At 40.4% G+C, this 23,882-nt stretch overlaps 1 protein-coding gene across 11 annotated transcripts in view; it reads right to left on the bottom strand.

The window, feature by feature from the left end:
- The window catches only part of LMO7 (LIM domain 7), a 142,797-nt gene that overhangs the window by 41,401 nt on the left and 77,514 nt on the right, over positions 1–23,882 (bottom strand). For 8 of the 11 annotated variants that reach the window (XM_081907266.1, XM_081907270.1, XM_081907269.1 and 5 more), the window contains 9 exons: positions 16,434–16,464; positions 14,776–14,889; positions 13,595–13,793; positions 12,403–12,655; positions 10,322–10,615; positions 9,868–10,044; positions 8,599–9,306; positions 6,631–6,660; positions 568–685 (listed from right to left, as the gene is read on the bottom strand). In XM_081907266.1, the coding sequence (XP_081763392.1) occupies positions 568–685; positions 6,631–6,660; positions 8,599–9,306; positions 9,868–10,044; positions 10,322–10,615; positions 12,403–12,655; positions 13,595–13,793; positions 14,776–14,889; positions 16,434–16,464 (1,924 nt within the window). The remainder of the gene's footprint in view (positions 1–567; positions 686–6,630; positions 6,661–8,598; positions 9,307–9,867; positions 10,045–10,321; positions 10,616–12,402; positions 12,656–13,594; positions 13,794–14,775; positions 14,890–16,433; positions 16,465–23,882) is intronic. The other 3 variants (XM_081907276.1, XM_081907268.1, XM_081907267.1) reach the window with 2 other exon arrangements.

The raw sequence follows: 23,882 nt of genomic DNA, 5'->3' as shown, positions 1-23,882 counted from the left end.
ATTTGCTGCCAAGGAGTGTGGTGGAGTCTCCTTCTTTGGAGGTCTTTAAGCAGAGGCTTGACAACCATATGTCAGGAGTGCTCTGATGGTGTTTCCTGCTTGGCAGGGGGTTGGACTCGATGGCCCTGGTGGTCTCTTCCAACTCTATGATTCTGTGATTCTATGATTCAGGGAAAGGTAAGCAGCAGAGCAGGGACACTGCTGCTTTTGGAAGAAGCTGGCACCGCTTGGAATGTAATGCTCAGAAACCCCTCCACAGCAGGTATAGGTTATGTATATGTGCAATTAAACCATCTATCACTGGCTACCTCAACCACAGATGTTTTGAGACTATAATTCCCGTCTTCCCTGACCACCAACCAGTCCTGCTAGCTAGAGATCATGGGAGTTGTAGGTCAAAAACATCTGGAGGGCCAAGGTTGAGGAAGCCTGATCTATCATAAAGACACTGCAGTCTCCACTGTGCCTCTTTTTCCAAAAGGAAACACAGAGCCCGGTGAAAGCTCCTGCAACCCCTGGAATCTCGCTCTGCTCGTGGAGATTGGGGTGCTGTGTGACAATACTTACATCTTGCCATTGTTCATCTTGTTCTTGTAGCTGAGACCTTATTCTCTGAAGCTCCTCATAACGCAGCTGACGGATCGTCTGGAGCTCATCTGCACTGACATCATTCAAGGATTTGCTCCTAGGAGTCAACACATCATTATGTTTAAGTTTCAAATGGCCTTAATGTGGAGTAACAATTACTTTGGAGAGGGAGCTAAACTATCCATTCAATAAACCAAACTGCACTAAAAACAGCAAGTGATTACTTGAAATTATACATTTATATTGTTGGTGCCCAGATGTTTATATTTAATGACCATCTAAGAGAGGATTTTTTCACTTGACAGGAATATGCCACAGTACACTCTGATATTCATAATATACTTTAGAACTAGGAATGTTTTGTTTATGTGATGTCACTTGAACAGCAAAACATTTCCTGCTGTCATCACAAACAATGTCTCCCTCTTTAACTGCTTACAGAGATCTAGACCATAAAGCCCAATATTGGCTGATGAAGCTGGAAGTTAAATATTATGGTTGTACTCTGAACAACACACACTGGGGAGCAAGTCCCATTAAATCAAGTGGGATTTACTACTCTGTAAACATACTTAGGATCACACTGTATGAAATAATAGAAACATTGACTGCACCCCAGTTATTGAATGAAGTTTATAAAGGCTTAAAAATCTAATGTATTTGCACTTTTAAATGTTTACAATGTTGGTTACAAGTCAATGGTTTTTACAGGGGGGAGAAATTACTCAAGTCAAAAGTTTCCCCAGGAAGTCAAACAACTTTACAACTATTAACTTGGTTAAAGCAACAGAAGACCTAAATATATTACATGCAACCTCCGTTAAGGAATGGAAATTCCAGCTAAGTCTTTAGTACTCTTTCATACCCTTGCTGATTTTGGCAGCATATAACCACTTATTGTGGAGTTATCTGAATACTTACTACAAATCTAGTCCATTTCCAAAGGTCATTGCCAAAAAGCCACGAGAGACATTAGACAAGATTGAAATAAAGTCACAAAACGCTCATGCACATTGTATTCTACAATGCAGCATTCAGCTCCCAAACAAAGGCAACCTACATGCATATAATCTGATAGCATTATCTAAAGTAAACGCCAGAGCTTTCCTTTAAGCAGCATTTCAGTAGCAATCATGCTGTGTATTTTTCATTAGTTTAGTTTTGTTAGGGTATCTGCTCATATAAGTGTTTGCTAATATTTGTTTCATCCTGCTTTTCCAACAAAAATATTGTTTGCAAAAGCTGTCTGCCACGACTACAATCCCATACAAACAGTAAGAATATAGTTCAAAATACTGCTGTGCAAAGTGAATTTTTCTTTGGGACTGGGTTCAGGGGCAATGGAAGGTATCGTCTTCTCCTCTCTCTCTCTCTCTCTCTCTCTCTCTCTCTCTCTCTCTCTCTCTCTCTCTCTCTCTCTCTCTCATAGCTTGCTTTATGTTGTGGATTGTCTGATAAATAATAGCTAGAAAGGAATGTTTGTTACTCATTGCGAATATTCTTTCCAGTAGGGATGAATGAGACATCCAAAATGCTGAGTTATAGCCACCAATTTCCCAGGAAAGCAGAGAAAACCTTGTCTAGTTCTGTCCCATGCCAAAGCTTGAGACAGAAATGGTATATACAGTTCCCAAAACAGTAAGAAACACACGACTTGTGTCAAGGCAGGAGAAAAAGGGTGGATTCACTTTTTAAATATTTGATCTTTCTCTCATAAGAAACTATGCTAACTTGATACTCAGGCGGGTCAGGTTGTAAAAAAAGGACTAGTGGAAAAGATTTACTGTGGAGAAAGACTTTGATGAGGTGGCCCTGCAGATCTTCACAAACAGGGCATTTGTTGGTGAAGCTACTCTTGCATAGTGTGATAAGATGCAGCAAGGTTTTGTTAAATGTTTAGTGTCACAGGCTAGAAAGGAGCAGGATTAAGCCTATGACCAAGGTCGCACTAGATACTTTCTTACCTAAAGATATAGGGTTGAAAGAGACCCAAAGTATTGGAAGATGCAAGAACTACCTACTCTTGAAGAATGGCAGACGAAGGTGATGGAATATATGGGACTGGCAGAGATGACCGGCAGAATCCGTGACCAGAGGAAAGAGACAGTGGAGGAGGATTGGGGGAAATTTAGAGTATATCTTAAAAATTGTTGTAAAATTTTGGACTGATAAGATGTCAAGGGGTATGAAAATGGAGAATTACAGCTGTAAATGTTAATCTTAAGAAGATCTAAAAGAGAGTTGATTAGAAAACTGATCGAAGGGTTGTTAAAAAATAAGGATAAAATAAGGATGCGGTGAAAGGGAGGTATGGGGAAGTCAAATTTTGTTTGTTGATGTTTGTTTTTGATGTATGTGTTGTTGTTTTTTTGTTTTTTTGGTGTTTTGTGTATTTTGTATGTCTGGAAAATCATTAAAAATTATTATTAAAAAAAAAGAAAGAGACCAACAAGGAATTGATCCATCTGACTAAGTTTGATGGAGGTCAAATCCTCTGCCTTGGATGAGAAAGTTGGAGACAAAAAAGGTGGTAGGATCAGTTCTTGTTCTTTGTATAAGAACAAGCTGACCTTTGGAATAAATGCTGGATTCATCTGACTATCGTTGTGGAAGTTACACACATTGTCTCTCACAAAGAAGGCTTCCGATTCAGATACTCTGTGAGCTGTTATAGTTACTGGGGAGGGGAACCCTTCCAGAGATAGTAGCCACCTCTGTTCTTATAGATTTTAACAAGGCCAATTCTGGTAGAGCTCGTTTGAAGGGTTGTGTCAAGTCCTTGCATCAGGCAAGTCCTTGCATCAGGTAAGAGGTATGCCAGCTCTTGTAGCTCTGTCAAAAAGTGGTGGTGATTTGGAGGAGTAAGGCAGAGGCATCGTGACTCTTTTCAAGAGCTTGGCGTGTTCCCTATTCCCCATCTCCATGGCCCCTTTCAAGAGAATCATTACTCCAGAGAATAACAGAGCACAATAGCAGTGCTGGCAGTGAAGTCTCTACTACTGAGGTTTTAAGTGTCTCCATAAATTTGTCAGGTAATTTATAGTGCTTTGGGGGTAAGCTAATAACTTTTTTGCTTTGTAAGCTATTTGCCCATTCCTGATCAATCATATTGGGGGGGAAATGAACAACAACAAAGAAGAGTTGGCTTGGATTCAGTGAAAACAGATGCTCATCTGGAAACTGGCTGAAAAGCTTCTGGAGTTTCAGATTGTAAATCTAGGATGGAGATAAGACTTAGATGGTAAAGGCATGGAATCCTCATTATGAAGAGACTAGACGGAGGAATTCCTCTGGAAAACAGCTTCCCTCTTCTTTCTTTGCCGGGATACTCATGGGAATTGCAATCACTCCATGTGTAGAGGGTACAAGAGCAGTGCTACATGGCCTTTGTTTTCCTCATTCCTTTTGGAAGGCAAGCAACTGGAAGGAGGCTGTAAGGTCATGAGAGACTGTACAGCCTTGATGAGAACCTTCTGATAAACAAGGGGTGGAGCCAAGGGGCTGTTTGGATGGATGTTTTTGATATGGTGCCCAACCTGGGAGGATCTTAGAGGTTGTGAGATGTCCCTTCTCTGCTCTGGTGAAACAGCCGAGCAGAGATATCTGCCAGGTCCGGGTGCTTAATGTTTCTGATAATTCATTCCTCTAGAAGGAGGGAAGGTAGTGCTAAACTGGAAGCTTCCCTTGGCGGACGGGAGGGCACAATGCAGGTGCTTTTGTGTACAAAAATAGTAACTGGCCTGTAAGATGGTGCCTTATGGGGAAAACACTGAGGACTCCACACCCAACTGAAGGGGACCCTCTCCCTCATCATAGGCCCCTTCTGCATCATAACGGTGGGTGACGGTCAGTGTGTGAATGTCTTCTCTTTTAAGGCCTTCTGTTGCAAGTTTTCTCACAGCAACCCTCATAAGCATAAAGAGGAGTATGGACCACTGAGAAATGCTGCCCCAGATGAGAGAAATTTCTGTTGGCTGGGAGTGGTGTGAAATGGGCAGGGATGCTGCTAACCGGTGGTCTTTAGATACTGGTGGCACTGCTTGCACAAAGGCCCCTCGGTGGTGGCAGCAAAAGTGTTTTATTCCTCCCTCCCCAACATCCCTTAAGTGTTGTTGTTTTTTGTTGAAGCTTTTGCTGTCCTTCCAGAGGAAGGGAGGCTAGGCAAACAGAAGAGAGAAAGTTCATAGACAATACAAAGGTCTTTTCTTCCCTCCTCTGAGAATTGGGGGACGGGAGGAATGAGAGACTAAAAAGGGGGGAAAACTAAGAAGGAATAATAATTACAAAATATGCTGAAGAGGAGTCATACAGGAGAAGCTCTATCCTAGGTGAAGTCAGCGAAAGAACTGGAAGAGGAGAATAAGGGACACAGAGCTATCCCATAATTCTATCACATGCTTCCTTGCCTTCCTGGGCAATTGGTGGCTAGAACCCAGCTTACTGGAATTCTCATCACCCCAAATGAGAATGGGCACTTAAGAGATTTTAAGAAGACTAACAACCTTAAAACATTATCTAAGAATATCTGAATCCTGGAAGTCCACATTTTATAGCTATGTTAGTGCAGTTGCCCTCTCCAATGACTCTCACATTTAGTTTCATTGCCAAACTACATGTAACTATAAAATGTGGCCATGGGGGGGTGGGGGGGTGTTGAGTAGTCATCATGTACCTCACTCCCACACCCACCCTATAAGATGTAGTACAATGTCTCACATCTTAGTCTCAAAGTACAGTCGTACCTTGGAAGTCGAACAGAATCCATTCCGGAAGTCCATTCGACTTCCAAAATGTTTGAAAACCAAACTGTGGCTTCTGATTGGCTGCAGGAAGCTCCTGAAGCTTCGTCAGACGTTCAGGTTCCAAAGAACATTCGCAAACCAGAACAATCACTTCCGGGTCTGCAGCGTTCGGGAGCCAAAACATCCAAGTTCCAGGGCATTCGGGATCCAAGGTACGACTGTATTATGAATGTCCCAATGATAGGGAAAGCCAGGACATCATAATCTCACGTTATGTAATTTTTTCCTATATATTGTGGAAGAAATGAAAGTGTGTGTTTGCTGTGTTTGGTTCCAGAAGCACTTTTATTTCATCATATCTGGCTTTGCTGTTAGTAGTCAACATTTGTGAAATAATTTGCGTGGAACAGGCAAAACCCAAATAGTGGAAAATTTTCTAATATTAAAGGACACAATTTTACCATTTATCTCATTAAAAGATTAAAATCCTTTCCCTGGTGTGAATATTTACCACTTAGATGCCTCACAATATTTCTAGTTTAAGCTCTCTTTCTGTCAAATGAACACAATCTTTCTCCAAGGCCAAAAAGTGGATTGTGTACAAAGAGGCTGATGCTAAAAACCTACAAACCTACAAACCTATAAACACCACCATCAAACTGCTTGTGAAAATTTCCTGGCACAGCTGCTGGTACATCCCATTCTCAGGCACAAGTTATCAGTTCAGCAAAGTTGCTGGTCATCAAAGTTTCTGGCGGAAAGTCAGTTTTCATTTAGTTTAAGGAGCTACTTGCGGGAAGTGTGGATTGCATAAACAGTATTCAAACATACTCTATCCGAAGTGTGCCACATGCTAGGCTTCAAGCAATGAAACATTCCCAGTTTGTTTTAAGAAGCTGCTAGACTATAACGGCTCATTTTCTTTTCCTCCATACATGCAAAACCTTTGCCATTCAGAGTTCCTCCTAGACGAGGGGTAGAGAACTAGTGGCCATTCCAGATGTTGCAGGACTTGAACTCCCATCATCCTTGACCATTGGCCATACTTGCTAGGGATTGGGGCTGATGGAAGGCGGATGTTGAGCAACATCTGAGAGGGCCACATTTCCTGCCACTGCCTTAAATGAATCCCAGAAACTGCGGTGCAAACCAATTAAGCACTCAAGTATGAAGCATCATGCACATTTTGCCTCAAAGCAAAAGTCTTTAGCCAGTGCTGCAAATGCATAAGCTGCATGGTTAATCCATTGCATTATGTTGGAGTCTTTATGCTCTGCCATGCTTTTCTCATTAAACTTACCCATGCTCATCAGTAATCTTTTGAAACAGCCTGAGGGGGGAATCAGAAAACCAAAACAAGTTCATACTACCCATTCCATTTTCACCATATGTTAAAAAATGCCAACAACATTATGTAGAACGTATGAACTAAAACAATCAACAAGTTGCTAAAGTAATGTGAATATGAAAACCCTATTGCAATATCAAAATTCAGATATTAGGCTGAACTTTGAGAATAATTTAAACTCTCAGATTCAAATGCCAACACAAATACTTACACCTGCTTTTTTCTTTGTGGTTTAGTATGGACCACAAAATGTGCATACCTAGAAACTTTCCTTAATCTCAAAAATGCAAATATGAATGGGTTCCCCGCCCCCCCAAAAATCTTGCATTGCACGTCTTAATCTATCAAACACACAAAAGACATATCAGAAGCTTAACACATTAAATACAGCCACAGTTACAGCTCTGATTTGTATCTAGTCGTTGTTTATATAATCATTGCATAACTATTTAAAACAGTCACAGAGTAATATGTTAGGGCAAAGATTCAGCCCATGCCTTTTTGAGCCATTTACAGAGCACAGCTCTTGGATAACTAAAAGACGGCAGGGAGATTCAGAGATGAATGTAAGGTGCCTCGCATGTTTCATTCTAATTGTTCCTTAAAATTTGTTAACTGTGTTAAGCTTAAGTATGCAACCAGCTTGCAGTTATACTTTCCAACGAAACATGCATAATTGGTGCTCTAGAACTACTCAGCGGACAAAAAAAACATACAAAGTTTGCTGAAGGACTAATGAATGCTCCATGTAGAATGAAATGGATGAGGGTATTTTAAGATGGAAAACACTTTACCAGGTGAATATAAGAAACCTCATTAAGATTGACCCAGGACTGTTTCTTCATGAAGATAGGTGTTGTCAACAACCGCAAATTATGCTCACTAGTATCCAAACTTCTTCTGAACAGGTTGTAAAGTCCTCCCACATTAGGGCTAGATTTCAGTGGCTGGATTGGGACAGAGTTACTTGTTAATATTTTAGTGGGATTACTAAATATCTATCATCTAGCTAGCTAGCTAGCTAGCTATCTATCATCTATCTATCTATCTATCTAAATTCACACTCCTAATTGCTCCACAAAGTGCTTTTAAGCTGGGAGTTCTTTTTGAGTCAAGAATGGGACAGAAGCAATTTAGAAGCAAAACTATGTATAAACTGTTGGGAAAGGTCAGCGGTTGCAGAATGAGATCTTTGCTCCACCTGTGAGCAACCTTTGAGCATGCCTAAAGGGCCACATGACCGAGAAAAACTGTCTGTGGACAAATGTCGGCTCCCTTGGCCTGTAAAGCGAGATGAGGACTGCAACCCCAGAGTCGTTCGTGACTGGACTTAACTGTCAGGGGTCCTTTACCTTTACCTTTTTAAAGGGGTTATTTAGATCACACAGACGTAGACTGCAGAGAAAGAGGATGAAAGAGGAGAAGCAGTCCACATGTACGTTTGCTTCTGTTCATCCACAAATGTGTTTTCGATACAAGAATATAAACACCTTAAACAGTAGTAGAGCAAGGAGAAAAAAATATTACACCCATTTAGCCACTCCTACACTTGAAATGTACATTTCCAGGAATGTCTGCAAACAAATACTTTGAAGTACCAGCTATGTTGAATCTGTTGTAAGCAGAAACTTTTATTTCTGATCCTTTAAATAAATGTATTCATGAACGTTGCATTAGTCCAGTGATCAAACAGTCCTGAAACTCCTGAAGTATGTGGTTTGTATTGTTGATGAGTTTGACAACCAACACGACAACTTATGGGACAATATACAAAGACACAGACTGAAGTTTCACACCAAGACATGCATGGTTGAAAGCAAGATGCTGCTGTCCCTTGTTCTCTCTTAAAAAACCCCCACAAAAAACCCATTTCTGAATATTTTGGATACAAGCACAATCCATGCATGGCCCTGAGCTGACCTTTCAACCATTTGCCTTTTCTTGTGTCTGATTTTGCTGGCTTCTCTGATTGCCTCCCATTTTTCCATGTCTTCTTTGCTGCATGTTCCTGGAGAGAAACTAATGGGCTGCACATTGACTCCTACGTTGAGCAGCTCCATCTTGCGGGTCAACATATCATCCTTCTTTTGCCGTGAAGAAGGAGATAAGATCTTTCCACCACTTTGTCTCTCATTCTTCGTTGTTGTCTTCTCAAGCAAACAAAGAAATTTGGCCTGGATTTCTGGTGGGAGACTCCAAGGATCCGGAAAGAGAGCAGGCCAGTATCTATCTGGGGCCCCTGATAAGGGCACTTCTTTCTTCTGAAACTGAGCTTTGCGAACTGTCAAATCATCTTTTTCCAAATCTGGAATTACAGTTTCATCGTCTCTGGGTTGAAGAACTATCTCTCCTTCTATCTGAGGACCTTGCTTAAGATACTGAAAACCTTGGAGGATTACCGGATTCACATGGGAAGCACCAGTCTTACGAACAAACAAATCATCATTTTCCAAATCTGGATAATTGTCTCCATTTTCATTTTCCCTTTGGTCACATCCAGGCCTAAAATAATTTTTTTTCCTGCAAGTTATGAGCCTAGGCCCTGAAGAAGGATCAATTTTGGTTCTAGTTTCAGAGGACAGGTAGTCGTCAGAATATTTTTGCAGTGCCCGCAGAAATAAAAACTGACTGAGATATAAAAAAGACACACAAATTAAAACTTGCGTTAACTAGTAGAAAGAGAGACCTAGCTCTCACTGAGGTGCTAAACCTGTGTCTGGCATATAAAACCAATATGTTAGGTTTTCTATTTGGGGTGCTTTTTTTTTTAAAGGACCGTTTATTCAAGTTAGCCCTCAGTGCTAGAGCTCAAAGGTTTCCCAACTCAGTGAGAACAAGGCCTGAAATGCAGACCAAAAAGATGCCAAAAAAAATGCAACTGAAAAGGGGTGCACACTGCAACATTGAAATGTGGCTTGTTACGACTCCAACATATTTTTAAAAGGACAACACTTTTACTCCTGCGTAGCAGCAAAGCATAGCAATCATTGCAGAGGAGACAAGAGCATCGACCAGCACAAAAATAAAATCCACTCTGCTTTAGTAGTGTGAATTCAGTAAGCCAACATGTATGGACATAGGGGGAAAAGTTCAAAAGCCAGCGATCCATATTAACTTTTCACTTTAACTTTTAGCAAACAGCAGGTTTCCGTACACACAGGACAGCATAGTTCATGCAATTGTAGCAACCTTGGTAGATCAGAGGAACAGTTAACATTTTCTTCTGCAGCTTGTAGTACTGATTTTGCAGCACGTTCCGCAGTCTGTTTAACGCAGTTTGAGTCTTCTCTGCAACTGTTACCCAAGTTACTCAGGCCATTTTCTGCCTGGACTCTTGCAAGATCCTCTTCAGAATCTGCACTTTTACTGCACAGCAGCACGTAAATGAAGAAGGGGAAAAACAGGGAATATGTAAGTTCTGGCACAAAAATGGTATGCAGTAATCTGTTTGAATACACTGCTTAAAATAACCGGTATAGGAAGAGGCTGCATTTCAAAATCGAACAGAACAGTAATTCAGTTTCCACAGGCAACAACCAGTGAAGACTCCACGCCCCCTGCCGCAACTCAAATCGTGCAATGATTTGAGCCACTTAAGCATGTGGTCTGCTTGGATGAAAAAAGAACATGCAAGACAACAAACCTGAATCCTTGAATATCCTTATACCATTGCTTGGAAAAAGATATCCTTTTCGCTTTTTTCCACTGCAGTTCTTCCCCTGGAATCCAAGACTTGGGAAGAAACTTATGAGAGGAAAGTTTTGGGTTTGACACTGCAGCATTTATTTTGCGAACATAAAGGTCATCTGTTTCAATGTCTGGAGTGCCCATTGTCTTTTCTTCTTCATCCTCCTCCTCCAAATAGTTGGAGAAGCCTGAAAGAACGTTAGCTGATGTGTTGCATTCCATCTCTCGCTGCAAAGCTCTTCTCTGGTTACTGTACAAAATACCCAATCAAGTTATACTTTTAAACACAATTTGTTGTCGAATACAGAACAGGTGGCATATTTGGCTAAAAATTACAAACTTGTGAATGAAGCAAAATTAGTTCTGAGTATCAAAGCACTGCAACTATGCAATAATGCCATTGTAACAGAAGATTTTTGTTTCATATAACCAAAAGAAAAATGTTAGGAAACTGTTCAACGCACACACGTACACATGGGAAGTGGTTTAAGTTTCTGTACAGGCAGATCAAGAAACTCTGGCTTCAGAATATACTAATCACAGATAGTGTGTTTACAGATATTTTTGATAGTTTAGGAGTAAATCATAAAAACCCAGCGAAGTAGACCATCTCTTTCAGCACCATGGGTAATGGGTCAGTGGTACAATGTCTTGAGCATCAAGCATGGAAGAACAATTTTGCTGGGCATAAAGAAATCCAGGTCTAGCAAAAGCTATTTTCACCAAAAGCCTGCACTTTGCCAAATCATTCTGAATAACACCTGTCAGCTTTCCTTTCAACTTCCAAATAGGAACTGCCATCAAACTGGCAGGTCACCTGTGGGGAAGCTAGATGTGCAAAGCACTCTCTGCTCTGCTGTTTTGATTGGAAGGTAAAGGACTCCTTTCACATCTGCTGAGATCAGTCATAATAGGGATGAAGCTACAGAATGAGAATCTGGTCACCAGCTCTACTACAATCACAGCATAAGGCAATGCTATGTAAATTATTGGAGGGCGGTAATAATCCAACGGCAAAACAAAGATTTTGTACATCGTTTTGTATTGGGGTGATCAATTTTGAGAAGTTCTGCCATTTATCAGCAGCACCCTGTGTACCACATTATTTAGGAAGACCTTCCAAAGGGGCTTTGGGAGAGGCAAAGATGGCTTCAAATGGAAGGAGGGAATGGGAAAAAATTATTCTATGAACTTCATGTTAATCTCATTTTATTATCTGAGTAAATGAACAGAATATGTACTCTCAGTTACCTTACAAAATGAGTTAGCAAGTTATATTAAAAGTCACATGGGAAAGCAGAAAGAGTGTGTCATATTTTAATAAACAACACATCAATTTAGCAAGCTTAGAAAAAAAAACTACCAGAAATTCAGGGGCACCCTTTTTTTTTAATATAAAAACACTGTGTCAACCTTTTAATAAAGGCCACTTCGTTGTTCTGGTGTCATGGTTAGGAAAAGGAAAAATCAGAAGCCTACTGAAGACTCATGAGCCCCCTCACCTTCTATCACACGAAATCCCTCCTTTTCCATGGTTTCTTTTAACCACTGTGTAACATTACACATCTGTGTCATATACAGAGTTTGAAACCCAAATGTGAAATGCAAGGGCAACACTGGATAGCATCAAATGAGAATGTAGTATAGTGGTACCTCTGGATACGCACACCTCTGGTTGCGTATCCTCGGGTTATGCACGCAGCAAACCCGGAAGTATTTTTCCGGGTTTCGCCATGCGTGCATGCACATAAGCACTCCACCACACTGCACGCATGTGCAGAGCAGGGACCTCCGGTTACGAATACCTCAGGATCTGACCGGAGTTCCGGAACGGATCCAGTGCGCTGTACCTGCAAGCATAGTTAAATCAAACCATAAACAGGAAGGGGAACAGAACTGCACAGAAGGAAGGAGAAGATTACATGCCCTCATTATTCCCCTGATCTCCACTGACAATGGTATGCTTGCACCAGGCCTCTTCTGTAGCGATAAATTAACATTTGCCACAATGACAACATTTAAACACCACACGAATACCTTGAAAATGTTCCATCCGGCTCCGTAAACACAGGACTTGCCCAGCTTCTTCTGTTATCCTCATTCTTCTCTGTTCTTCTCTTCCGCAAGGGCGCTGGCATGTATGTTGGTGGTTTAGCTTTGCTGGGTAAGAAACGATTGAACTCTGCAGCAGGCTTGGGTTCAATCAAAGAAACTCTGCGGTACGACATGTCATCTTTACTGGGATCATGCATTCTTGCGCGTGTTTCAGAATCTGTGTCACTTTCACAATCTTTTAAACAAAAACACACAGAAATCCTCTAAGTTGAAATTTCAGCATCAGAAGATTATTCTGTTATAAGGCAGTGCTGACCTAAGCCCTCTTAAGATTTTTATTGCAAACAGAGCAAGAGAATATTTTAAGACACTTGCCCTGATGCTGTATGAAAATTCACTTGGCTGAACTTTGATTTTCCTAGTTACGTTGCATTAATTACATCATTTCCTCATTCCCACTTGCAAAATGAACTATTGATCTCAATGATTGTGCTCTATAACTGATACTTCTCCACAGAAATCACAAGAGCAATAATATTAAAGGAAAACCCCTCTCTGAACTGGAAGCAACTTTTTCAATTTTTTTCTCAGTGCCAGAATAGACGGTCAAAAATCACATACTGTGCCACAAAATTAACAGAGAATGGCAGGCCAGAGGTCACGAAGTCCTTACGAAACTGTTTATGAAGTCTCTGTTAATATTAGCATAGTTACCAAAATGGATTTGTTGCTATTGTGAACAGCTATTCAATTGCGTGCCTGGGTGCCTCACACCCCACCACCCAGCCAGTCTTAGGAACAGTAAATAAACAAAATATGACAATGTACATTTTGGGTCAGATCAGGCCACAACTTTATTGACCGCAGAGGTAAAGAGGTTTGGCAGAGACGCTGGGTAAAACTAATGACTTCCAGCTCACCTGCCAGATGTATTTAGTATTTGGGGTCAAACTGGAAGTGAGGGAGTCCTATGACCTATCTAGTATCAATTGCCCATTCAATTTCCTTCAGTCGGTTGTTTGATAGCTAGCAAACTTATTTAAGGGAATGTTCTTTAGCTATCTGACATTCGTCTGGAAAACCTCAGGATATTTAAAACTAGGAAAAGACTGATAAGGCAAAATGTACTTCTCTCAAGCAAATATGGCTAGTAAGATTTTAAAGAATATATTACCTTCACTGCCACCTTTCAAAGTTACGTCTGATGAAAAGCTTGCAGAAGATCTTGAGCCAAAGGAGTCCAAGCTATCAAAGGAATCGTCTCTCTTATGGCTGATAGATGACGAAAGTGAGTCACTACGTTCAATATACCAAATATCTCCGTATCCACTATCCCTTCCACTTCGTTTGGGACTGCTGGAGTCTCCAAGAGCCTGCAATGAAAAGTTGTTGTTGTTTGTAATTTAAAAAAAAAATCAAAGGATTTTAGCGAAGATAATTATGCAAAGTGTTCTGTTTGGGTGACATGAATGGTGTTCTTCTCAATGGAAGCTTATAGCATGGGGAAATGTGTTTAAGAAACTTAAAACAGAAAATAAACAGATATAATTACTACTTTATAATTACTGCTGAATGTAAATTATAACTAGTAAAGTTCTGTATTAATATATAATTGTGCTTGTGAGTAACAAAGCATCGTTCTATGGATCTGCAAAATGACACTCTCATGGCCAAATCCATTTCTCCACTTATCAGCTCCCTCCCCCAAAATTGCAATTTCGGAAGTGAAATGTTATGTGTGGAGCAAGGGGAGACTACAGCGGTACCTCTGGATGCGAACAGAATCCGTTCCGGAGCCCCGTTTGCACCATGAGCAGAACACAACCCACGTCTGCGGGTTGCGATTTGCTGCGTCTGTGCATGACGTCATTCTGAGCATCTGCGCATGCAGCAAAACCCGGAAGTAACCTGTTCCGTTACTTCTGGGTCGCCGCGGGACACACCCTGAAATGACTTTAACCTGAGGTATGACTGTATAGCCATTAGACTTGTTGGCAGTGCATTTGGAGGTTCAGGGTAGATGTGAGGCTCAACACCCCATTGCTCATTCCCTCTTCTAAGTGACCTATAAAACTAGCTGCCAAACTGGGTGTCACACAGATGGACAAAAGCACATGCAGTGTATATTATTATTACTAATATTATACTAGTGTGCCTTTTTGCCTGCCCACGGTGGCCTACAGCAATAAAAAGTACTGTATATAAAAAGGAAAAATTTAAAGCTCTAGATTCCCCTCTCCTCAAAAAGTAGAAAACTGAATCAGATAAAACATGCTCAGCCGGTCAAACATTTTTTTCCACAGCAATAGTAGATAATCTTTGCTGAAATTACTTTTCCTTCCATGAATGCCTTACCTTTGTCAAGGCTTGTCCTAGTAATTTCTCAAAGGCTTTTAAATTTAGCTGTGGGCCATTATAGTAAGGGTTGCTGTGCGCTTTCCTGCCCAACCAATATAATGTAATCAAAACCTAAATTTAAAAAGAACGAAACATTTATGAATAATGATGTGAAGCCAGACAAACACAAACACAAACACACACACAAATTATTCCAAATGTATGCTTATTATAAAACTTACTTTCTTGCTTCCAAGACAGACATTTTTAACACATTTCCTCAACTGATACCTGCTATTAGAATAAAAGCATACAAAAAGCCTGCTAGATCAGACCAGTGCTCCATCTAGCCCGTCCCCGTTTTCACAACAGCCAAACAAATGCCTATGAAAACCCCCAAAGCATTTCTTAGTGGCCTCCCCATTTTCAGTTCCCTGTAACTGGCACTTGGACGCCTCTTGCCTCTTGACACAGGAGGTAGAACTCTGCTGCTATGGCTAGCAGCCTTTGATAGCTTTATCCTACATGAATCTGTATATTTCTTTTTTAAAGCCATCCGAGTCGAAGGCCATCACTGGATTCTTCTGGTTTTTTGTGGGAGCAAATTCCACATATTGACTGTGCTGTCTGAATAAAGGATTTTCTGTTTCATGTTTTCCTTATCAGAGTCCTTCTTCAAACTGATGACTAAAGCTAGCATTTTCTGGCCAGTTTACAGGCACGGGTCCTGGGACCCTTGACAAGCACCGAAAAAGGTTTGCTGCACAGTGAATGTAGTTTGCATGCACAACATGCATACTTTGGAGGGTGAAATGGAGCAGCAATCATTTTCCATCGCTCCCCACACTTTTCTTGCCACTACACTGGTGCAGAAGGAAAAACTCCCAAATTATACTCACATACAGAAGTTTGAACAAAACATTACGGTCTTGAAATAAGCAGCATATCCATTGTACTGCATTAACTGGCACAACTGTTACCGAATTGGCCAAGTCCATTCAGAATTCAGTCTTAAAAGAACTGAAGTCAGCAAACTGCACAAGCACCTCAGGAGAACTCTTACTATTATTTTTAAAGTAAGCATTGTTCAAATAAATGGATGCATATGGTTTGCATAATTCCTTGTTACATTTACATAACATAATTTATTAGTGTCATTTGAGTTCTCTTGGAGCAGAGTTAGGTTTCTTTTGTTCAGAATGGCTTATTTCCTTTTAACACAACATTACTGAACCTTGAACCTACATTATACATGATCTGCTGAAATTCAGATTGTATCAATGCAGCTTACTGCACAAATATTATCAAACAAAAGTATGCAATAATGTTGTCCAACTTTGCATACGCTCACCAGAGTGAAACATACACACAAACCCCAACCATGATATAAGCAAACAGGCCTTAGGTCCAAGATAGTAAAGGGAGACCCACTTACCATCTGGAAAGCAAATTGCCTTGGTTGCATGGGGTTTGTAGGTATGTTGTAAACCTATCTAATAAAAAGCACCGCACACACTACATTTAACTAGATTGTGCCATTTGAAGGGTCTCCCTTTCTATTGCTTGACCTCTTTCAAGAAGAAGAGAAAGCTCGGTTAACTAAGCTAAAGGTCCAAGTTTGCTTTTTAAACCATCTGCATGTGTGAATCAAATAATGAAATGAGAATGAGTCTTACATTCTTCACTCTTCTGTTAGTCTCTTCTGGTCTGCAAAAACACACAAACAGTAACATGTCAGGCATATATTAAATCTTTTAGAATGACTAATACCAAACAGTACTGTAATTACATAGCAAAACTGACTGCTCAAGTCTATTAACATGCATTAAAGTACAGATTATCAAGACACAAGCCAGAGAAAATACTATTCTTAAAATGCAGAATTCTAGTTGCCTCTATGAACTTTCCTTGAGCTTTCTGGTCCAAAAAGTTATGGCAAGCTTTATGGCAACACCTCTACAGAAAAAGGAAAGCAACGCTAATTGATCTTTGAAACTCTAAGCTACAAGTCCTCAGCAGTGATAGAAAGGATGAAGATATAGCACTCTAGAAGCAATTCAGTTTCACTATAGAAATAAGAAGAGACCAACTGTAATTTAAAAGCATACTGGGAGGAAATATGGGTCATCTAGCAAGAACTCATACATCACACAGACAGGGGTGGAGGGTGGGAATTAACATCCATTGCCCTTTTTTTTGGAAAAAGGACATAAAATATAACTGAAATTTTGTTATAACAATGGATGGTTGGAAAGGCAATACTTGTTACAGCAAATGCAAAGACACATTTACAATCATTTAGATGTCTAATGTGAATTCAGCTTATTATAATGTCAACAGAATGTGAATTACTTTACTAAAGGTTATGTTCATTTGAATATAGCTGGTGAACACATTACCATCTCCATAGGGATGCAATCAAAAATAGAACTACCTTTAGTGAACGACTCTGCAAGAACTCACATGTCCACATCATGTTGGAGTATGCTTGCAAAGATTACAGGTCGTGGAGGAAACAGTTGTTAATACAGAGAGGCTATTTTTGGCACTACTCTCATGGGAACACAACCTGAAACGGCTAGTAAGCTAGACAGAGGCCGTATCATTTTCAAGAATGGGATTCACTTAAACATGAATCATGGAATCTGGCGGGGAGCGGCAAGGAAGTGACCGTGCAATTTTCAATTGTTGCCCTGCAATAATGCAAGGAGGCCAGCTCCATACTTCTGAGTAGTCTTAAGTTCCTTATAAGGAACACATAATGGAGACTTGTGATCACTTTCTAATGCCTGCACTTTTTTGAATACTACAGAAATAATGCAGGGAAGGAAGTCTGCATACACATAGTACCAGCTTTTAAAGCAGCAGCACTCTCTCAAATCGAGCAGTATGTCTTTGTAGGTCCCCAGTGACCCTCTTTACCAGCTGAAATATTCAGAATTATCTGCACTTCACTCCCTGTGTTCTAATCACCAGATTGTTTCCAAGCTCTAGCCAAGCAAATGGAGTTGTGTGTTTTTATCAGCTAGCAACCCTCAAAAGGCCATCTGTTTAATTTAAACAAGCGATCTCTAGAAATCAAGGGAGTTTGTTTTACTATTTGCTATTTTTTTTTAAAAAAGGAAAACTCTAGAAGTATGGACATTTCTTGCTTTTGTAAAAAGGAGAGTGTGCTTCACTCTTGGGCAATGTTACGATTACAGCTAGAATGGGTGTGTGTGTGTGTGTGTGTGTGTGTGTGTGTGTGTGTGTCAAAGGCCAGGATAAAGAGGTACTTCTATACTTCTCAGTCATTGCATTAAAATGCAGACACTCAATGTCTCTTACAATTGACCCTAGGAGGATCACTGCCACCCTTGACACATAGAATGGAATCTCCCCAAGTAGTTACTGAAGCTGGGAGGAAAAAACTCAACCATTGCGCAATATAGCTTTATGCACTCAACATTCTGAACATTTTATTATCTCCCTCAAGCATGAACTTTACAAGAACCAGCGTTTGTTTTATCAATACCACACTAAAGGAAGTGAAGAAAATTTAGCTTAACACTACGTGCAAAACAGGCCAGTGTTGCAGACATCAGAGTCGCTGTTCTTAGGAAGGTCAAACTATAGGGACATACAGAACACGAGAGAGCGGAACAGGAACTCATTTGGTTATCAAAGTGGGGGCTTAAGACTGTGTTTTCTATCAATACTATACAAATCCTACATTAAAAAAAATATATAATATCCCTTTAAAAACTTTGTTTTCAGCTATCAGCTTTCAGCTGATTTTTCTGCCTTCCTTTACCTACTTAAATTCAGATTCTGCTGAAATGCAAAGCTTAGTATGTTTTACAATAAAAAAGGATCCAGGAAGTTATTCTCAAGGTGCCATCGAACACAATCTTATTTTCTACCTGAGTGACATCCCTTTGTCTGCCTGTCTGGGAGCAGGAGCACCTCTCCTATTTGCAATGCCCTAGGTGACTTTTAAGATCTTTATGTTCAGCTAGGAAATATGCTAGGCAACATCTAAGACCAGAGCTGGACTGTACCGTCCTCCAACTGCCTCCCTGCAACTAAGGTATCTTCACTCACCCACCAGTGTTTCTGCAATGCAGTCCAAACAGCTTTTGAAGTTCATCTGCCTGCCTACACCGTCCCCACCCTTGGACAGCTGCACATTCCTTCCCCCGCCAACAGCTGACTCTCAAATTGATCTCTGAATACATGGCCAGTCAGTTAGCAGAGATGTGGGAGTGCTTAAGCATCAATCTGTTGGGGGCCCCCAGGCCGCCTCCTGGAAAATATGCTAGGCCAGGAAAGATGGAACAGGGAGGCCCAGTCTCACCACATGAGCACTTTTGGCTAATATTTTATATTAACTTTAGGAACTTGACAACATGGGTCTCTGCCCACCTCTGCATAAGAGGATCGGAAAGGAAGAAGGCTGGGAAAACCTTGAAGGAGTTCACAAGTACGAGCTTGCTGGCTACAGTTAAAGCTCATGGGATGGAATGGGGATGTTAACATGTGCAACAAATTTATCTATGAATTTTAAATTCAGCATGTTAGGCTTTTAATCCATTATTCACTCTGAGTCTAACCCGGGGTCAGCAACCTTTTTCAGCTGTGGGTTGGTCCACCGTCCCTCAGACCTTGTGGTGGGCCGGACTATATGTTTTGGGGGGAAATGAACAAATTCCTATGCCCCACAAATAACCCAGAGATGCATTTTAAACAAAAGCACACATTCTACTCATGTAAAAACACGCTGATTCCTGGACCGTCCGTGGGCTGGATTGAGAAGGCGATTGGGTTATGACCACAGGACCAGCACAATCCCTAAACTTCAACTGAGGATATAGTATTTCACATCAATGCACCGCAAAGGGCAGAAGTAGAAACAAATTTATATTTAAAACCTAGGGAATTGTGCCTAACAGTGGAAAAGATCCGTGGCTTCTTGCTGAGCCTCCTAGAGTTTACCTGCCAAGCCCATTTCCCGCCCCTGTTTCCATGCATTGTGAATATGAATACTGCAGTAGCTCGCTATAAGTGAAACCATGTTTATTTTCAGAATAGTTTTGATGCAGCCCTTTCAACCCCGGACAATAAACCAAGGCAGTGTCAAATCACAGCTGGGTTTGTTTCTTTCCTGCATCAAACAAACAAACAAAAACAAAACCCGTCCCCCCCCCCAAAAAAAAACCCCTTCCACCTTAACAGCTGTTGGAAAAAGCAACCTGAGAGTCAAATGGCTTATCAGTAGAAAATACTTCACGTACAATAGTTTATAGTTATTTTCCTTTCCAGACAGTCTACAAAGGCTAAGTATGTTGCACCAGCCTGATGGATTTCATCCTCCTACACACAGAGACACATTTGCTGCCTGGATACCTTCTCTTTGGCTAACCGTGTTGGAACTATTAGATTTGCTATACTCTCGCTTGATGCTGGAACGAAACAGTTGTTATTGGCAGAAGGTAGAGAGATGCACTACAGCAGCTATGCTAGGCTGCTCTTATAGAGGTCAGGCGGTTGTTTAAAAAACCCTGAGCAAGATGCTATACTTAATTCACATAACCACAGAAGTCTATAGGCTAAGGGCCAGATGTCACAACCAATATCTGGGGTATTTCCCCCCCACAACAACCCCACAAAACCTACTGTCATTTGAACATGCCAGCATGGGTGATGGTGGTTAATTGCATTGTTATCCCACCTTTTCCTCCAAGGAGCTCAAGGTGGCATCTGTCGTTCTCCCTCTCCTCATTTAATCCCCCACAACAACCCTGTGAGGTAGGTTAGGCTGACAGGCATTGACTGGCACAAGGTCACTCAGTGAATGCCATGAACCCTGGTCTCCCAGCTCCTTGTCTAACACCACAGTGGCTCTCAACAATTTAGTATGTTTGCAACTGCTAGATAAATTAGCAAATTTGTGTCAATGAGTTTAAATGGTATGGGAATTCAGATTCTAGGCTTTTAGCACACTAAGAATACTTCTAGAAGACTGTGCCAACTGGCAGATTTATACAAGACATTTTGTACTCCTGTCTAGCGAGATACATGTGTCCTATGAAGTCAGTGGGGCTGAAATCTAGATAGCATGAAAAAAAATGAGGCAGGGTGCAGACAAGATAAGCAAGGCCTTTGACAGGAAACAGTAGCAAGCCAAGTCTTTGGCTCAGTCCAGAGATAAAGTTCAACACTAAAACTAGTCTATCAATGTTCAAGATGCTTTTTGCAGGTCTCGTTGCTAGTGATCTTTTATTCTTCTCCACTGGTCAGACAGCCATAAAATACCTGCCTGACACTCTGAAAACCACAAGCTCAGAACTCGCCGTCTGCTCAAGCACAGACTTTGAGAAAACAAGTTTGTATGTGCAGTGCTTCACCCCCTCTGAAATAAGGATTGCCTTCAAAATGTTGAAGAAGCAGCAATCAACACATTTTTGGGAGCTTTACATAGAAAAATCCAGTTATGTTAGTCATTTACTGGATTTTAGTTGCAATTTAGAGATAACAGCCACTTTGGGACCCATATGGTGAAAAGTGGGGTACAATTTTTTAAAAAAATAAACATGCAGACTTTGGCTCTCAGCATAGCCTTTCCTGTCAAAGCTGCATTTCATATTTTAAATATGTCAATACTATGTTGGTACAGTAGTTGATTTTTGATATTGGACTTTTGTCTTCCTGCTTGTTTTAGCTTGTTAAGAGTGTTGCAATTTGATCAGAATCTTCCCATCACCCCACATACATGAGGAACAAATGAAACCCCACACCCTGAAACTATGGAATAGTTCTCACTTCCTACCAGTTAACATAGCAAGTTGTTTAACTAGATTACACAAGGAGTGAAAAAGACAACAAATAAAGATTGTGCAACAGCAGGCAGCCTAGCATGTTTCTTATTTTTAAGATGTATAGATTGTTTCTCTCTCCAAAAGCTGCAGTTTCAAAAAAAGGAATTGATTTTGTATGTTAGGTAACTGCAATGAAGTTTGTGTTGTTATGTGCAGCAGGATCGCATACAAAAGTATTAATAAATTGTATGCTTTAATAATACAAAAGCATTCTAAGATTACAAAAAGTATAAACTTAAGACATTGTTCAACTTGAATGTGCTCAAGAAACTAAAAGCAGATATTCCATCAGTTTGCAAGAAAGGCAACAGAAATGTCATTGATTTAAAAACAAACAGAAAAATAAGGGGGGGTGTTATGTTCAAACCATCCATTTTATCCAACAGGGTAGAGAAAGGAGGAGAAGAACTAGACATTACGAATTATGGCCTGTAAGTCTGGAGAACTTGACAATTTTTTCTAAATGCCAAAAAAGCAGATTGAAATACAAAGAGTGGAAAGAACAAAGAGTGGTTAAAACTACTCAAGATGACAGGAACAGATAACTATTTCATTAGTGGGTGCATCTAATTTTATGCCTACTTAACTTTGTTGGGAAGAGATTCATTCCTTCTGCTGTGAGGTTTCAAAATGCTATTTGTGCTTATTCGTGTTGCATAGCTAAAATAAGTGGGATAATGCATGCAGTTTCTATTCCAACGTTAGGCAACTGATTTTGGGTGTCATGAAGGGACACCCAGATATTGTATTTTTATGGCAAGGTCATTCTGGGATTTTCTGCTTCAGGTGCCAAAATAACTTGGCTGGCCTTAGATGCTATGTACCTTGACGGGGTATGAATACACATCATTTGTTACTCTGCCTTAGGCAACAAAATATCTTGGGCTGTCCCTCTACACATAACTGAATGTATGTATTTTGATCATTTTAATTACAGCAGAATCCTGGCTTGACACAGTTCTATGACAGAATGAACCAGTTTTCTTCCTTTTATACAACTGGAGTACAACAATCCATTAAGCATTCTATCAGTTAATATGGTACTTGTTTGTACTTAAGACTATTAACCTGAACTCTGGAAAACAAAACTGGGGTACAAGAGATGAAGAAAATGCATTTCAAAGTGTTCCCACCCCGTGTCTGTTTCTAGGATTGTTTGGATCTGCCAAATCTTATTTTGCAGAGCCATAGTTAGGTGATCTTGTCGCCCTGGCAGAACCATCCAGATTGTGCCCCCTAGCCATGGACAAATTAGCTCTTCTTTCTGCCTCTCCTCCAACCCCACCCTCCACCCATTCAATTCACCCTCTGTTTAAAACCTCTTCTTATGAGGCAATAATCAAAATTTTTATTTATAGACATATTTATGGACATATTTTTAGCCAATTTTGCATCCCCCCTCGCCTGCACCCCTGCGGGAGCCCACCTCACTACCCCCTAGCTACGGCCCTGCTACCTAGTACAGGAAACTAGAATATCAAAGAAGGCTGAAAATCTTTTTATTGCGCACTTTAACTGGGAAGCGACAACCATCCTTTTTTAAATTATTATTTTTAAAAAACACCCTCTACTATATATTTTAAAAAGAAACTAAAAGGGAGCGCAACTAAACATTCTTGTTTTATCACCACCACCTCAAGCTTGTAATTGGCATGGTGTTAGCGGTCAGTTGCGACCGATGCTAATTTATAAAGATGTCCCAGAGTTAAAACTCATACTGTAACCCATACGTCAATACTCAAAACTGTAATTTCACAAATGCTGCTGAGGGTCAGAATGAAAGGCATATTTTAGAAATCAATAAAAACAATGAAAATGTGCTTAAGAAGTCTGGCAAGGTACGGTATGTATGTGTTTCAGTAGGAAACAAACTTCAAGTGTTTGCCATCCAACATGAAACTCAGACTGTTTCAGAACATGCAAAGTTGTTGCCTTCCAACTGGTTACAGTTAACATTTAGTGTATTATGACTATTATGTAATAGTGTATATTACAATGTAACTGACTATACTATTTCATAATAGGGGGCATAGGATTCAGACTACCAAATCTAATTATCTCTAAATCTTGTGAATAAAATCTAATTCAAGCTTGTCAGGGTCATAAGACATTCCTGCTCCTGGCACAGACAGACAAATATTTCAACACTGGGATGCATATGGACAATTTAATGCAATCCCCTGCATGGCATCTGATCAACTCTCTTAACAGGATGAAACTCCTTAGATTTTGTATAGCCTTGGATTCTTAATTTAAAAAAAGAAATGC

Source organism: Podarcis melisellensis (assembly GCF_964234715.1).
Source record: "Podarcis melisellensis genome assembly, chromosome: 4".
In the NCBI taxonomy this organism is placed as follows: domain Eukaryota; kingdom Metazoa; phylum Chordata; class Lepidosauria; order Squamata; family Lacertidae; genus Podarcis; species Podarcis melisellensis.
This window is presented reverse-complemented; position numbering and strand designations above follow the sequence as displayed.